Source organism: Anneissia japonica, unplaced genomic scaffold (assembly GCF_011630105.1).
Source record: "Anneissia japonica isolate Jap-2015-1 unplaced genomic scaffold, ASM1163010v1 scaffold1489_len2284818_cov182, whole genome shotgun sequence".
Taxonomy (NCBI): domain Eukaryota; kingdom Metazoa; phylum Echinodermata; class Crinoidea; order Comatulida; family Comatulidae; genus Anneissia; species Anneissia japonica.
Window position 1 is genome coordinate 332622 of NW_022698455.1, and position 19000 is coordinate 351621.

The 19000-nt window shown below is 34.0% G+C and overlaps 1 protein-coding gene across 1 annotated transcript; it reads left to right on the forward strand.

The window, feature by feature from the left end:
- The first annotated feature begins 1492 nt into the window (after positions 1-1492).
- On the forward strand, positions 1493-18066 carry LOC117102552 (haloacid dehalogenase-like hydrolase domain-containing 5). The gene is made up of 8 exons (XM_033242842.1): positions 1493-1664; positions 2212-2424; positions 7379-7491; positions 12101-12194; positions 13389-13612; positions 14631-14676; positions 15543-15685; positions 16864-18066. Exons 1-8 carry the CDS (start codon positions 1536-1538, stop codon positions 17225-17227), a joined length of 1326 nt encoding a protein of 441 aa, XP_033098733.1. The 5' UTR covers positions 1493-1535; the 3' UTR covers positions 17228-18066.
- Positions 18067-19000: the final 934 nt, after the last annotated feature.

Here is a 19000-nt window from a genome sequence, read left to right on the forward strand (position 1 = left end):
ATTATTATTATTATTATTATTATTATTATCTCTCATACAAAACCTTTATTTTACAATTTAATACGTTAAACATATATAAATAAATTAGTTTTATGTTTCCAATATCATTCAAGGATTTTCTTCCACAAAAATAACCAATTTCATAATTACAAGACCTGCTACTCTCTCTTTTCACAAATTTCAAATTTAATCTCTTACGCCAATCAATTAAATATTCTGGTGCAAATCTTTTGAACTCCCTTGATGTAAAAACCCAAAATTCACCCTCGATTAACAGCTTTAAACTTGCACTTAAAAATGCGTTTCGTTGCCTATAAGCAGTAAATTTAATCATCTCCACTTTTACTCCACTTGATTAGTCATTTTCTGGAATTTCTCCTCTTTTTTTATCCCTCTCCGTTACTCTTTGGGTTTCATCACTCCCATCTCCTCAAAGTTGCTTTCATTTTCTATTTATTTTTTACATTTATTTATCTATATTATTTATTTTTCCATTATATCTGTCTCTTATACACATCTAGATGTGTATAAGAGACAGGTATAATAAATTATTGATGAGCTTATTATTACTGCCATTGTCTTTGCCAGAGTTACAACCTTTGATGTCCCTAGATGCGTTCTTCTGTTGAATTGCCTTGCGCAAAAGCGCACAGGCGTTACCGTTTTAAAGTTGTTCTATGTAGTAGAATTTCCCCAGGCCCTCCGGGGCCCAATTGGAGTGGGGGACCGGCAGGGGTGGCGCCAGGATTTGCGTGATGGGGCGTCCGACGAGGGAGTGGCGATGTCCCAGATCTTTTGAAAGTGTTCCTGGGTTTCAAAGGCTTATTTAATCGATTTTAGAGTCTACTAATAGGGAACGTAGAAAATACGTATAAATTTTGTTTCTCTCCGACGGGGGCCCTGGCTTGGGACTGCGCCTCCATGTACTCATGGCCATTACGCCTCTGGTAATAACGAGAGACCTTTTCTTATTTGTTTCGCGTACTTATTTTTTTCAAAGATTATCGGAGGAGGGCAGAATAAAAAATAAAATTTTGGGTTTTTTTTAGCGAATAATTTTACAAAAATCATCCAGACGGAAGAGAAAATAAAAATAAAATTGTATTGATGAATGTAATATAGGATGGTTAAATGCTTCAAATTTATATAATTATTAAGAAATATACATATCTTATCTTTGGAGATTTCAAGGTCTCAGAGGGTATACCGGTAATAAAAATAAAGAAAACTTTTATTTTTTTCTGAAGTTTACACTTTAGAGGCGGGTACGTTAATTGGCCAAAAATAAAATGTTATTTTTATTCGAAATTATCAATATTTGCAGTCGGTGGGTTTTGTAAACAAGGTATAAAAAAGCCTCGTCTAACTGACAAAGAATGAATATAGGCTAATGGAGACAAAACAAAATACAGTACTGTACTCTCTAGATCAGTCCATTGATACGGAACGGAATTCGTCACATGCACATTCACACGGGTTTCTATTGGTCACACCTTCTTTTAACGTCATACGCTCCGATAACAGACTTCCAGCTGATGCAAATGGCTACTGCCGTAGAAAATGTTGTTTTTCGCGGACTACACAAATTCTTACGACAGTCAAACTGTAAATTGTTTACAAGCACAGAAAGCAGAAGATGTTTGAATGGTAATTCTGAAAATTCGGTAAGTACCTACACTAAAAAGACTATGAGTACATCCAACCTGTAGGCCCAAACCCGGCACTGTGTCAACTGGACTGTGTGATTGTGAGTCGATCACGTTTCCCAGTATGTAGCACTCGTGCTCTGGTGTGTGGCGTAGTTCAGATTCAATGCTTACTTCCTCATGATCTTTACCACAGAATACAATATTGTTATTGTTTTTCATTTACATTTTCAATAATGTATATGTTAGCTTTGTATAAAATAGATATCAAGAAATTCTATCTTACCGGTTTAGTAGCATCACTGATCAGTCAAATGATTGTCCTACTAGGCCTAGGCCTACTAGAAATAGGCCTAGGCCCTCTACTAGGCACTAAAAAATAATTTTCTAGGCCTAGATATTATAACATTTAACATTTAACAATATTATTATTGAACATTCTGCCTACCATTTACAGAATGCATACTGTACCAACAATAATGAGGTGAGATTACAAATACTGAATACACTGTCTTCATTCGTGTCATCTTGAAATAAAGAATCTTTTCCTCATCTTTTTTTCAAGCATCATATAAAAGAAGCTGGCTTTGGTCTGCTGTTTGATATTGATGGGGTTCTATGCCGGGGACATCAAGTTCTGCCGGAGGCCACTAGTGCGTTCAACAAGCTAAGGGACAGACATGGCAAACTCCGAGTCCCGGTTGTGTTTGTCACCAATGCTGGAAACTGTCTCCGACAAACCAAGGCTGAACAGCTCTCAGAGATGCTTAATTTTAAGGTAGTCTAAATTTGATTTAATTATTTTTTATATCATATTTGTTAACCAGTATATAATAATTCAGTTTTATATTTCTGTTATTAAAAAATTTTATTTTCAGCTATATATTGTTATAATCAATAACATTTGACATTGTATTGCATTGATTGTTAGCCATTCCGACCCTCTATAATTACTATTATTTCAGTATCAGCTGTAGTAGTAATAAAGTAAACAAGTGAACTAACAAACTATACTCACCTGCTGCACTTCATAAAATTTTAATTTTAATTTACCTACTTGATAAACCCTGGTGGAAATACTATATAATATAATAATATTAATAATAGATGACATACTTCATGCCAACACTTAAAATAATAACAGACATTGACTACAGACAGAACTCGCTTAAAAAGCACTGTACTGTAGAGTTGAATAGCATTGTGGTTAATACCCCATTCAGACTAGCTTCGCATTGCGATCGGTTGTAGCAATTGCGACACCCAATCGCACCCAATCGCAAAGTAAAACCATGTTTGAAAGCTCACCAATAGTACAGTAGTCGATAAGTAATCGATTTCGCAATTGTTACCCATTGCGGTTGGGTGCTACAAACTTTATTTCTCCCGATTACCACGGAATCCGCTCGCAATGGATTGCACAGGCACTGATTGGCTGAGGTAAAACAGGACGACCTATATCGTTGCTAGTGATGTAAAGTATCAAAGTAAAAAGGTGTCTGAATGCTGTCGAAGTTTGCGAATGGTTGCAAACAATGTGGATTACAACTGTTTACCACTGATTACATCGCAACCGGTCGCAATGCAAAGTCTAGTCTGAATAGGGTATAAGATTCTCTCCAATCCTAAGGTCATGGGTTCAGTTCCTGTCATGGAATCCTGAATTTTTCAATTTTTGAATCAACTGCACTCCCTCCATATGAGACTTTTCTATGCAGATATCTTAGTCTGTAGATAACTTGTGTATGTTAGTCTAAGCATCACATCATTTATGAAAAAACACTATTGAGGTGTGCAAATTGTTCTTTTCTCATCGTTAGGTGGATAAGAATAGCTACTGTAGTTGGTAGTTCAAAACAATGCCATTAATGTTTACACACAAAGAGCCACTACAGGTAGCGTTGTACGCTCTTGGATGTAGTCGTAGCTGTTTTTTGGTTTTTTTTCTTAATTATTAGTTTTTGTTTATACTGCTACCAGGAAACTAAGTAATATTTAATTTGTAATATTAGTAATACTTTAAGTTCTTAATTGAGGATTGACATCAGTACAGTATGCCATAGTAGTAAAAAATTTATGATTTTTATTTGCTACAGTAGGAATGTGTATGTTCATTGGCTACCAGTTTACTTTATATTTTATGACTTGCAAAACTGTAGGCCTACACATTTCCAGTTGGTAATTATTTTAGGTGATTACAGTATTCAGGAAGTGACCAGTATTTGTAGAATAAGCTCTCTGATTTTTGGACACGGATACAATTTAGGGAATAACCATGATATTGCAAAGTATTAAAGATAAGCTTATGTGCTTTGCAAGTAAATCAATTGTTTAAACAAGACTGGAAAAGTTTTTGACCTCCAGGTATACAGTTATTATAACAACTATGAATAGTAATGTGATAATTAACACTCTGCCCGCGTGTTTGGTAACGCAACGCTCAACCGCCAAACACGGAAATTTTCATTTTATTGTTACGGGTTATAGATTGTGATTAGAATAAAGTGTTTGGTACCATTGTAAAGCTAAGATGTTTGTGGTTCTTGTACTGTAGTATTAATTATATGTCAATTTGATCACATACGCACTCTCAATGAGCTTCGGAAAAGGGTTAAAATTCGCTAAAAAGTCTGGCGGTGGCTGATACTATTTTTTGAAACCCCTGGCGGTCAGAGTGTTAAAAAGTGTATTTTCATTAATATTTTTTGTTAATTATTACTGGCTTGTGCTTGCAATTCCTCTATGGTACGTAATCTTGTATGTACTTTTTTTGTTGTTACTGGTTAGTATAACTATTGAAAAATGTGTTAATATTTTTGTGGCTTTTGAATATGGTTCTATAAATGTTTTGAAAATATACATAGTTTCTACCTGTTGTGTGCCACTGTTCAATACATCACATAAATTTGATTTGATTTATGGATTTCCCAATACAAACATTCTTCCCAAAAGCTCTATGACTATGTATTTAATGTCAGAGATCATAAATAAGATAAAAAAAAAATATGTTGACATTTTTACTTTACGCAAACATGGAATTGGTAACCGATTAAAAAAAAACCTAATTGATGAAGTAATTTATGTTTATAAACAGAAACCAAATTAATAGGACTACAAGAGGTGAAGTGTTAATAAGTTGTACTGAAGGTATTGTTAACCCTAACCAACGAGGTTTGCTTATTGCCTCCAATATTTGTCATGTACATTTTTTCTTGAAATTATTATTTTTTTTGACTGACTGAGCATGAAAAAAATGTTCAAAATTTAGTATTACAGTAATGTGTGAATTAGGTAAAAACCATGGTTAGGCTTAAAGCTGCCATTGCCAAGTAGGCGAAAATTATGGCAATGGAATATCAACAAATTTACAACCGGGATTGGATGATTATCAAAGATACATGACAGAAAACTAAGGTGCAAATTACAGAGATCTGATTTTGTGCATAGTGGACTTTTAAATTAATTAATTAGGCCCACTTTTTGTGAATATTTGTCATAACATTATGGAAGGATCCCAACTCAAATGAAGAAAGCATGTGTGAAGGGCATTGATTCTACAGAACTGTCAAGACCGTAATGGGGTTGTGGTATGTTTCCCCCAACCCTCCTTCCACCAGATATATGTCAGTATTTTTTGAACATGTTATTTCAACCCCCCTCCCTTCCACCCTTCTAGTTTCTACAATCTCCTGTTTCTATTGTCCTAGATTTGCCCATGAACTACTGTGCTGTATGATTGTGGAAGTAATATTTATTGATAATGATTTTAAACTTGTATTTACTGTGATGTAGAAATATGATGCGATGACATGTGAGTAGAATACCCAGTATGTAGAGTAGTTTTAATGGGTGATTAATTAAATCATAGGTGTAGTCTAAAATGTGGCCTACAGTATCCTAGTGTTATTTTAGCAAGTCACAATTACCGTACTAAACAGCTGTTACAATGTACAGTAACTCCTCCCACTAGCAACCGGGATTGAATTAAAAACACGTTCTAGCCTTGTAGTCTTTCTATTGAATTGGCATTTAATAGGATTCTATAGAATAACATAGCTTCATGAAACTAGAATCTATTTATAAATGTACTTTAAAGGCGTAAACAGTATTCTACAAAATGATCTTGTGGAAATTTTTGTATATGTCAAGGTTAATAATCTTTTTTTTGTGTGTGTGCATTTTTCTGGCTATGCATGGATGGTGATCCCAAATTAATATGGGCGAGAATCATTGGGCCTTGGGCCCTTGCACCAAGCCATTATTATTCGCAAGAGGTATTCTTTTATAAATTTTCCCAGTGGCAAACCAACAATCGAAATTGTCTGTTTGCACGGTATTGTCCCTACTTATGTGGATTTACAGGCACAATAAATGTTTTATTATGTTTATGTGATATTTGAGCAGTCTTACTGTAATACAACTCCTAGACTTCCTGTTTATTTGCTTATTAGTAAGTCAGTATACAGTACAAACTCATTATAAGTAACACTATCAGTAAAATTTGTATTTCCTATAATACTGTACAACTTTCTACTATCAGTTAAGTGCAAAATATCCTTTCTACAATACTGCTGTGTGGATTTTGTTGATTGAAATTATACGTATCAAGCCGGGCACTTAACTGCACCCCGACATTTGACGGAGGATGCAATTCTATGAAGAATGCAACGCCAACACGCACACAACTGACAAACTGCCACTGGCAACAAGCGGAGGACGGGTGTCGTGTCATCTTACACTCACAGGGAGTGGAGTTGAATAGCAGTAATTGCCTGGCTTTCAGTGAATTTACAAACGTACCTTTCTCTCACAATTAATGCCAGCTTTTATCTCAAGTAAAAGCAAACTAGAAAAAGAACTACTGTACAAACGTACAGTATCAAACAAGTGTTTATTTCATTTTCTTATGGCGTTTGTTTACAGTGCTATTTTATAATACAACAAACATTGCAGAGAGAGAGAGAGAGAGAGAGAGAGAGAGAGTAATCCGTGTATGTACTTTTATGGAAATAAAAATATTAACATTCTCATTTATGAAATAGTCAACATTTTATTATGACCTCGGTCTTACTGTAAGGGAAAAGGGAAGGTGGTCACAGAAAAGAGTGTTTTGTATTGTCTTTAAAAAATGATGTAAAAACTGAATGATTAGTATAATTTCTTTGCAGTTAAAGCCGCTGACAGAAAACTTATCACTCAGTACCGTATTTAAGTTTCGATATAAGATTTCATGAAAACCTTATCATTTTCAGCAGGTTTATTTGTAACGATATGAGTAAAAATGCAGGTTGGCCAAATGAAACAAACTGATAAAAAAATTGTGTCTACGGTTTATTGTTGTAAGTCACTCAGGAAGGAAAACTGAATCTATGAATTAGAAAAAATATGACTAGGTGTCATAGCACTATATATTTGTGTAATATTTTTGGTTAAAATTACTAAAGTAATAAAGATTTTATATAACAGGTGATTTTATTGGTTTACTTTCAAATGTTAATATTATGTTTTGAATACTAGGCCTATGTTTAATTGATTTGATGTCTACACTGCAGTATGATATACAAGAAACAGGGACTAGATTAGCGATTAATATCATTATTAATTAATCAATTAATAGGAACTAATAATGAACATCTAGTAATAATTTATTAATTATCAAATATTAATGATTAATATTTATTAATTAATTATTATAATAATAATAATAATCAAAATATTTTATTCTTCTACAGGTAACGCCAGATCAAGTTGTGATGTCACACAGTCCTTTGAAGATGTGTCGTCACCTACATGATAAGCATATACTTGTGTCAGGCCAAGGACCCGTCAAAGATATTGCTAAGGGGTATCCTTTGAAATATGTCTTAATTGTTGAATATGTCTATTACATTGTTGCTTTTTTTTTAATGTTTACTCTGTAGGTAAGACTTTTTTGTACCTTGTTTAACGAACCAGCCGACTAAAAATAAGTACGTGAGACAAGGAATAAAAAAGGTCTCACCTTAGCTACACAATTGTACTTGATACAAATGTTTTGTAGTCGCGAGGAAAAGGTTCTATATAAATGACCATTAGCATTACGTTCCAAGTCTGGCGTAAGTCACATGGGTTTTTTTTTAAATTGACAAATATCCAGAACTCCAGCTAATAAACAAAAGTGTCCTGTAAACTACCCATTTTCATGCAAATTCAAACTTTTTGCATGTTTATAACTGACTCTTATATTAAGTATATCCTGATGTTTAGTTGTCCATGGGTATTATACCATGTACATCATAATAGTGTAAATATAATGGATTAAGAAAGATCATTAAACCAGATATCCTGTAAGTCTTTTCTCCAAAATTGCGGTATTCTGTAGTCCACCCTCAAATTCTGGGGCTCCTATAGAACACTTTTTGGAAAGTACCAATCTTCGCAAATCATAGCACAATTCATTATGTGAATGTGGTTTGTAGATCAGCTCTCTTTTCACTCCATAACATTAGCCGCATTAGAAAAAATTTAAACACTCACATTGCTGAAATTTTAGTTTATTGTTTTGTAACATCTAGACTTGATAATTGTAATTCTGTAATGTATGGTGTGAACTCGTCACTCATCGGCAAATTACAACGTGTCCAGAACAATGCTGCACGTTTGATAATGATGAAGGAAAAAAACAGGAGCACATAACACCTGTCCTAAAGGAGCTATCAGGCTACCTGTGAAACAGTGAATCCAGTATAAGCTAGGGTTGCTGGTCTTCAAAGCTTTGCACGATGTTTCACCACTTACATCAAATGGCTTGTGACTCCATACAAACTGTTACGATCAAGTCTCCGCTCTGCTAATCTTTTGCTGCTTTATGAACGCCGGACAAATAACCTTTGGGGATTGAGGTCTTTCCAAGCCGCAAAGGAAAAATCTGGAATGACTTTCCTCAAGACATCCGTTGCATTTTGTCTCTAAGCGAGTTCAAGTTTTCTTTTCCTTTCTTATTTTTATTAATTTGACTACAATCAACCCCCTCCTTTTTGTCAGGCCTACATCTATCTCTAGGGGCCACTATCCCGATTGCTGCCTCTGAGCACCCGTTCGTCTGTGGCAGGGCAAATGTGTTTCCTGTTGCTTTGTTCGAGCCACGTAGAGGTTCGGGAATGCGACAGAGGCGATGGATGGATGACCCTCTAAAATCTTGTGCTTGTTTGTCTGTTCTCTGTAGTTAAGTTGACAATTAATGTAAGTATTTAAAAATAAATAAATAAATAAAAATTAAAGAAATAAATAGAATTTATATAAAATGAAATAACCTTTAAAAAATTAAAGAAATAAATAGAATTTATATAAAATGAAATAACCTTTAAAAATACAATAAATGAAATGCAGAAAAGGCGGTTTCTCTTTGCAAGTGGAAGTGGCGCCGCGAGCAGCTCTCTGAGATGGATACGTGCGCCTTACAAGATGCCATTATTATTATTATTATTATTAATAAATATCCTATAATTGGAGAATGAACCCTGAGACAACTCCAGATTGTCAGGTCTCATACAGTAGGTGATCTTGAATTGCACTGCAAACTATATTTCATAGTTTGTTTTTCTCCATTTGTTCAGTCACCCATGGAGAGGGAACTTCAAAGAGGAATTTGATCATGCCCTGACAAATTCCTAAATGAGAAATGAACATATTAAAAATTGCTGGTGGTTTGAAAGTTTGTTTCTGTGGTGTGTTTAAGAAAAGGAGGGTCATTATAATAGAGTCTCAAAACAAATTTAGACATTAGATGAAATTTCCACCAGTATTGGAAGAAATTTACGGTAGTCTGCCATGACTGTAGGTCTTCAATCTAACTTTACAGATTCTACAATGTTGCCTTCTGTGATTCTCTGGAAATTGTCTTGTTTATTACAGATTTTACTGTAAATAAACTATAGTTTGTACAGGCTATTAGTAGGCATATTATTTTTTGAAACTATAACAGATTCTATTTTATAGAAAGCATATTGTTATTCTAAATTCATTACAGATTTCACTATAAATAACCTATTAGTAGGCCTATTATTTTTAAAACTTTAACAGATTCTATTTTATAGATAGCATATTGTTATTCTAAATTTATTACAGATTTCAATATAAATAACCTACAGGTTATTTTGCTTTAAAACTTAATTATATAGATATCCTATTGTTACTCTCTCAAAATGTTTTAGTAATATTACATAACCAACAGGCTGTTCTTTTATGGAGATTGTCCAATTATTAAGAAGGGTCATATATATAACCTACATTGTTACAGTATTTACATCAATTTCTGACTTTTTTGTTGTTAATGTTAGCCTACAGTGCTGTAGGAAGGTCATTGTTGTACTCAGTGTTGGCTGGCTGTAGTACAGTAGTACAGGGGGTGAAGAGCTGTTCATCTGGGTTGTCTGACAATTTTCAGAGGGTGCCTGTGAGATCATTAGGCCTTGATGGTGTTCATCTCTCTTGTCCCTAGAGAAACTTGAAAATTCTGCGCCATTATAGACTTTTCAAGTTCGATTTATTTTGCCATTTGAGACATTCTTAGATAGATACATAATAGAATTTAGTGGACTTTCAAACAGAAGTAATTAATGAATGCGAACTATAGAGTCTTTATTTTATCACTGTACAGTGTAAGTGCACCAAATCACTCGCCATCACACTCGCTACCCTTAAGCACCAGGGGTGGATCCAGTATGCCACTAAATGCCACCAGTTTTGCCACTAAATTTTCAAATTTCAGTGCATATAATTGAAGTTAATGCTACTCATTATCTATTTTGAATATGATGTTTCCCCCACACCCTCCGTTTTGAAGAAATTCTGGATCTGCCCCTGAGCATCTCAAGCCTTTCTGCAGGAATTCCCCACTCACTTAGCATAGCTTGTACAGTACAGGTTTAAAGGTTACAAATGGCGCCAAAAACTATGAAAACAATGTTTCCCTTTTTTTGTTGGAGGGAGTCACAGACGACGGCTTAAAGCTTGTTCCTAACCCTGTTACTGGCGACACTGTTGCACTTTGCACCGTAAGCATTACATGATCAGAATTGTTATTATTTGCTGAGTCATGTGTGACTATATACTGTAGAACAAATAAGTACAGTATGTGTTCAAAACCATGTTTTTGATACTGATCTCTTTGTTGTAGTTTTACTTACAAATAGTACACAACAGTATTCTCGCAAATGTAAATATTGTTGCATTAGTACACCATGCATGTCCTTGTTGGAGGTAATAGCTAGGTTGTATTTGATTAACCACATTAGCCCACCAGTTAAATTATCCAGAAGTCCTTATATCTTTACGACTTGTAAATAACACCAATGACATCATGGATATTTTAAGTAACAAAACAGAACAGAGTTCAGTAGAAGTGTATATATATTTCGATTTTTCTTTCCATGTTAATAAAAACCCCTAAGTAATTAAAGTATTTTTTTTTCAAATGGAATTGAATACCATAATGCTAATATCCTGTATTTCATTTTGTTTTTAACAGTGTGCTCTATTGCTGTTGTTATTAGCAATTATGTGGTGGAATACCGTATTTGGCAACCTGTCACTAGTATACCTAGTGTGATATTTAGGGCTTCAGGTCTTGTACAACTAACCTAGTCTAGCCAAATGACTGAAACCATGATGACTAATCAAAAGAAAATCAAGGATGAACAAACAAAATCATAAAATTTTAGAAATTTGCTATTTAATTCATTACATGTCATAATGGTATTATAAATCACAGATAAAATATAACAAAGATTGTATGGTATCGCTGAAAATACAGATACAATCATTTTGGCGGTGGAAGATTCAAGGGAGGCCCAGTTTTTCCCCTAAATTTTTGAAAATTATAAAAATCATAAATTTTCTTACCTCAGCCCTAACCATTATGGGCTAAGATTGTCTATAGCCTGGTTCTCACGAGAACCCAAGTATCCAGATCGGGAGCTAACCGTTAGCACCTGCGTGAGAATGCCCGATCAGTTAGCGCTAACCGTTAGCGGTATCCGGATACGCTAACAGTTAGCAAGCGCTATCGGTTAGCAAGTTGAGGGCGTTTCTATTATCAACCAATCACACGTACACGTTTACAATTTCCAGTTTCTTATTGGCCGGTGATTCGATCATCATATTGTTGGTATCCGGATCGGGAGTTTCTCGCATGGACGCACGGCAGCTAACGGTTAGCAGGATCTGGTTCCTGCTAACCATTAGCTGCCATGTGAGAACATAGCCTTTACCTTCCATGTATGAAAGTCCCTCTCTGGGCCCCCATCTATTTTGAATTCCTGGATCCGCCACTGCACTTGTAATTTTACATTCAATATACATGGCATACATAATTTTCTCCTTTCATAGATTTCTACATCTGCTGGGCCCAATGTTTATCTTGAGTATATTGGTTTAGTGTGTTTTTTCCTTAACATCATATTTCAATTTTAAAGACTCGGTTTTCATAAGATAACAACTGTTGATGAACTTCGTGACATGTACCCGCATCTTGATTCTGTTGACCATTCAAGGAGGACTATACTTAAGGTAAAACAATATTACACAGTAGGGGTATTAAAATGGGGTAGTGGTGCAAAGGTGAAGTGGGACGGCTAGATGATAGAATGAGGGAGTGCTATTTGGCAAAATATTGGTTGTATGAGTTGATGTTTAACTACTTTCTAGATTCAAAGATGTCCAATGGGATGTGATTGAGTGCACAAGCTTTTTTGGGGGATGGTGAATGTCCCTTCCTTTTAGATATGTCAATGATATTAGAACAAATGATTTTAGTATAATATAGTTAATCCTCTTGCTTCAGTGCTAGATCATAACATTTTAAATAATTATATATTTGTTTTATATGCCAGATGTATTGTATTGTATATAGCCTCGTACAGTATAATATGTGGACAGCTCTAGCAAAACCAGCTGTTTGTTGGAAAAATTTAAAATTTTAATAATTTTTGGTTTTTTTTATATTCTGCATGAAATCTTTTTTTAAAACTGTTTATTTGATGGAAATCAGTTGAGTATTAGTGAAGTTATGAATATTTAATTGATTGGGTATTAGCCATATAGTTTTTATGAGAATCGGCTTCCAAAGATTCCAAAATCAGTAGTTTTTTATTAGAGATTTTTATTTTTAAAATAATTTTATATTTACTTTTCACTTAGATTTAGTGATTATTATTTTGCAGAAATGTACGTGAATATATATCTCCTTTTATAAAATGCAAAACATGAAAATGTTCAAAATTCTGATTCTATTTAACGTTTTGGGTGCTTGTGGGAAATTAGAAATTGCGATAAAGGGAGGGTTTTGCCACAGACGGTCACTTATATGCTTGTGCTGACTGGTACCAGCTGTACAATATATTTTTGGAGCAAATGTACAGCTAGCATAATAATGATTACTATAAATGATTTGCATTTGATATCACTGTAAAGTGGCTGTGTATCCATATTAGTCTTGAAAGCCTGTGCAATCCTCAAAGTCTGGCATCTTAATTTATGTTTTACCATCATGAAAGCCTGTGCAATTTAAATATCAAAGCCCAGGATCTTAATTTTTATCAAAATCATGAAAGCCTGTGCAATTTAATTCTCAAAGTCCAGTATCTTAATTTTTGTTGTACCATTATGAAAGCCTGTGGAATTTAAATCTGCATCTTTTTGGGGGTTTTTTGTCATGAAATTTGCTATATATTTTTTTTGTTTTCCTAATCTAACTTTTTTTAGAAAATGACGAATGGAGAGAAACCTAAAATTGATCATCCTCAAATTGAAGCAGTTGTTTTGTTTGGAGAGCCAATCAGATGGGAGACCAGCCTTCAACTTGTGATTGACACTGTTCTAACCAATGGCTGCCTTTATAGCAGACCCACGGAGGTTCCTAAGACACATTTACCCGTCATTGCATGCAATGTTGATTTATTATGGATGGCTGAAGCCCATTTACCAAGGTAAGCCAGGTACACAATGCGTTATACCATACGACCATCAGTCAATGAATCCATCTCTACTCTCTGCGAGCCTTTGACGACGCAAAGCCGTCTGCTACTTGTCGATGGTAGACTGAGCAGATAATTAATAAAAATGTTGCATACGCCTTGTCATGTTGCATTCTCCATGGGGGTGTCAGGTTTAGTAATTTTATTGTTGTGGAACTGTTGCTTGGTATTTAAGATATTGTACATTTTATTCTTCCAACATCTTTTAAAATGTTCAGAGGAGTCTAACCCTGTGTTGTGATCCACCATAACCCCAGTCCTTGCCATTAGAAGGATTCTTCTTCTACATACCATGTGTGGTTATCCACTGAGAATAAAACCAATCAACTTACTTTCTAGATTCACCATTATTGTTCAACCTCCTATGTATAGCATGTAACAATATTAGCCAGCAAACCACCACCAGCAAAAAAGTGAACAATCTGCTGAAAGACTTGTGTATGAAAATCAAAACTGCGCGTGCGTACGTTTGAACACTTGCACTTCACTTGCGTAGTGGAGAAAACCGGCTTTAATACCCTAATAAGGCCACATAAATAAAGTTATTTTGTTGGCCATGCTCGAACAACCCAAAATGTTTGAAATTGGAGGTTCAGAATTTTATTATTATTATTATAATTTTTTTTTTTTAATTGACTACAACGTAAAATTTTTTTTTAATGAACTAAAAAAGCTGAAATAGGCTTTTCTTGCGACTGTTAGGCGATACGACAGTGTTATGTGATTGTTTTGCTCTTTAATATAGATTTTAAAAATGGTGTATTTTCTACATTTTAGGCATAAACACATCGGTAAAATGAATAAAAAAAAAACTTTCCCTACCAACATACCCATTTTTGGGATTTTCCTAAAACGTGTGCGAACACAAATTTTTTTTTTTTTTTTTTTTGCCTAATGTGAATGTGAACCCACAACAACCATTGCAGAAATATATTATGGCTAATGACAATACTTATTTTTGTTTTTATAGAATTGGACATGGATCATTTTTACTATGCCTTGAAGCTTTGTACCAGGTAAGCTTACTTATGATGCCTCACTCTTGTAAATTTAAAATTATGTCAGTTAATTACAGAATACAATACAGAATACAGAAATCTTTATTGTTCATGCGGAAATCTGTTTTGTTGACAGTTCAATGAAAAATTTTAAACAAAAAGTACAGCGAAGTGAAAATCGTACAATATTTTAAGATCAATATTAAGCCTATAAAATAAAATTATAATTAAAATACACAGAAAATATTATTGATTATATGACTTACAGTTAAAAATAGTGGCCAACTATATACAATTTAAGTTATAAAAATAAATGATTAAAGGTTTAAAAATTGGTTATTTTCTATAACAGTGTTTATATTCATATCAGGTTTGATGTGTTGATGAATATTTCTAAATTATGCTTATATAAATATAATACTAATTTAATTTTCATTTGATGATAGGTCTTTTTTTAAACTCTACTTTTTGAATTTAATAATTTTTAAACATAATTTTCTTAAATGCTATTTAAGTCCATGATATGATTATATACAGTTAAACTTGCCTCAGTCGACTTTGCGTAACTCAAATAATTTCTAAATTGATCTTACAGTATTTTACATGCTAGATTGTTGTGTTTTCCACTAATTAATATGAAATTCAAACAATTTTTCAATGTCATTTTGGATTTGACTTAGGGGAAGTTCAACTGTGTTTAAGATTAAATGTCTTTGTCATTTCTTGTGCTCACTACAATCAAAGTTGTACTTAATGTATGGGTGAGGTGTGCAAGATATATTGTTACAGATAACATGTCCATTGCAGGCTTGATTGGTAGATAGTTGTCACAATTTTACAGAATATATTGTTCCATATATTTTAAATCTGTGTTTCCATTGTAGAAAATAACTGGCCATAAACTACGGTACACTGTGTTGACTGGCAAACCTAGTGAAATAACGTACCATTATGCAGAGACGGTTCTTATACAACAAGCACGCAAGATGGGCATCCAGTCCCCAATTAGGACCCTGTATGCAATAGGGTAAGTGTAGCGCAAATTCATGTGTGTTCAGTACAGGTAATGGGGTGCTGTGGTATTTTACAGACCATCTGGATTACCTACAGTATATCTACTTCACAAAAAGCAACTAGTTGCATATTCTTGATTTGGGGAAAGGGGTGATGATGACTTTTTATACAGTAGTTGATTTTTTTGTTAGTATTAAACAATCACAGAGACAAGAGTGGAATTATAGCTTGGTGGTTAAGATGATTGAATCCACTGTCGATGGTTCAAATACACCAGGAGTTTTTCTCGCAACTTAACAACTCCACCCCCTAAACAACAAAAATGTACTAAATGTTACCAAATTGTGCCACAAATATTTTTTTTCTCTAGCCAGCAAAGCTAGAAAGGGTATTTCGGTTGTGAGAATGCAAATCCTTTACCAAGGAACTCAATAAAAAAGCAGATTTCGAAGGAGGCCTGTTAAGTTCTAGAGATATTTAGAAAATATAATAATGTTAATTTATATGGCGCCTCCTTTTGATCCAACCTCAAAGCGCTTCACAAAAACAGGACGAGACACAAAGAAAGAAAACTTCAACAATAAAAGCAAGAGCAAAGGGTGGTGACGAGTTACAAAGAATAATTCAAAAAGCTTCAAAAACCAAATGGTCAGTGTGCACGGTCATGGGGCATGTATATTCATTTTCTGCGTATCGATTATGCTGTACCAACTATTAGCAAATTTATTTAGTGTGAAACTGATGAATCTTGGCAGGGAAATATCAGAACGGATATTTCTATAATAATAGTACATTTTCTGTCCTGTGAATTGGGTATTAATTGGCTTATTATTATCATCAAGATATCTTGGTAAAAAGACAGACAAAAGTACAGTAGGCCTGTAAAGTTATTTAGCAAATATCTGTGCGTTATTTGGGTCCAGCTTTATCTTTCACTTTAGCATTGGATGTAACTTCACTGTGCGTATAAATTAGGTTTGTATTTAGTCGTGTGAAAGCGACAAATCTTGGTTGAGAAATATATACCTTTTTATGATTAGTACATTTTTTGCCAGAGCATCACTCCTGTAAGAGGAAAGACACTTGCTGTTGGCTGAGAATTAAAAAAAAAAACACAAAGAACCTATTAAAAATTCTAGAATATTACTGTTCAATTAAATGCAAATGTTACGCAATTTTGTTCATCAACAGAGATAACCCTGCTACTGACATCTATGGGGCTAATCTATACAATGAATACTTAGGATCAAAGTTATTGCAACAGATGAGCCAGGCCAAGTCTGTAGCCATTGGTGGCAATTCCAGCAACTTCCTAGATTCCAGCGAGGTTGTCATTGAAAATATGGAGCACAACTGCGCGGAAGTTATGGAATCTGTTCTTGTTTGTACCGGTGTTTATTCCAAAACGACAAGCCTTGAAGTTCTGGAAAAGGATCCAGTAGATCACGGCCACCGGGATTTTCATTTTGTTCCTAAATTAGCAACTCCGTCCATTGAAGTTCCGTGCGTTCATCTGGCGATTAAGGAGATTTTCAAGCGAGAGAACTTTGATTGATGAAACTCTGTTGGTTGGTTTAAAAGACGAAAATAATGTGTGACATAGCGTTGGGGTTTGGTTTCAGCATAATCGGGGAAAAGTGGCTTTGTTTCAACGTTTTAGTTGAAATTTAATTTCCGTGGAGACCAGGATCTTACATTCACATAACCATGTAGACTCCTCATCGGTGCAATGTTAGAAATTGTGCAACATGTATTTATTAGATCGTATTTTCACACGATACTGAATTTTCTATAAAAAAAAGAACCAGGAATATAATTGCCTAAATTTTGAAGTACAGTATGTAAATGTTTTTATCTTAATTGTTTTTCTAAAAATCATATCTTGCACATAAAATTTAAGCAATCGTTCTTATACAGATAGAGAGGAAAATACTTTATAATCTTACTATTTCCCATCAGTGGTGTATCAGGGATTCTTAAAATGGGGGCTGATAGGGGGAAAGGTGAGCTGGGGAGGGGGCTCAACGATTAAGCAAGAAGAGCATGTTTTCTTGCAAAATAAGGTGACATATGAGTGTAATTTTTTAAAAATTTTTAGTGGGGTGGAGGCAGCTGGGGGGGGGGGCATAAGTTTTTTTTGGGATGGGCGTGCACACCTTCTAGATACGCCACTGTTTCTTATATTCCAAGGTATGCTGTAGAATGGAATACAATAATTAGTTTTGAGAAAATATTTTTCTTGCCAATAAACTGATGCATAGATAACGCTATTCTTATAAAGTACCACATCACGACATCACTCAATCATGTGGCAACTCTTTGTTACTAAGCAACTACCTAAGTAGCTACAATTTTTTTTAGCTTTTTTAACTGAATTATCAAAACTTAATTTCTGAATAAAAATCTGATAAAAACATGAAAACTCACTATCTATAACTATCATAGTTACCAACCTGGTTGGGACCATAGGCTTATGTTTACTACATACAACTTTGGTGGCATTGCTCAATAACCATTGGGAATCACATGGTGTTGTGACAGTCAATGCATAGGTCCTTGTATGTGGCTAATACTCAATTTATAAATTTTCTGAGTGAGATGTTTCGAAATCAGAATTGTTTGGATCAACATCTTATGAAAGGGAAAACTTTCTTTTTTTTTTTTTTAAATAAGCAATTCAATTTTTTAAATGGATTTTTTTGAAGGATTGCACATTGATGGTATGTCGTTAGAAGGTTATTATGTGCTTCTAGATTTAATAGAACAAAAACCAGAGGGTGGTAGGAACAGGAAATGAAAAGTATGTGCTTAAAACATGTGACTACAGTAAAACTTTGGCCAGACTATTAAATTTTACTTGACAAAAATAATTATGTGACATTCCTAAATATGGTCATGAAGACATCACATCATGACTATATATGTGTATACGTGAGTTTTTTGTCAAATTAATTTTGATAGTCTAGCCAATAACTTATAACTGCCACTTAAATCCAAGTACAGACTTGAAAATATTTTTAAAAATTGCATTATTAAAAAACAGATTTTTTTTTTGCAGTTTACAGACATTTAGAAAATATCATTCCTACAGTTTTTGGATAACAGGTGCGATAAATTTATAGAAAAAACAAATTAGGGATTTCCATATTAAATCATCATCATTTTTTTTTATCTGTTTCTTTGTGAAAGTTGAAGCTGTGGTTGCTTTTTTAATTGATCAATTCAATTATTTTTTTTCTGTTAATTTTTTGGGTGGTGCACCACTATAGTGTAGTGTAATGTTAGCCTCTTCATGCAAGTCTCTTGGAAGAGAAGCATTTTAGTTGCC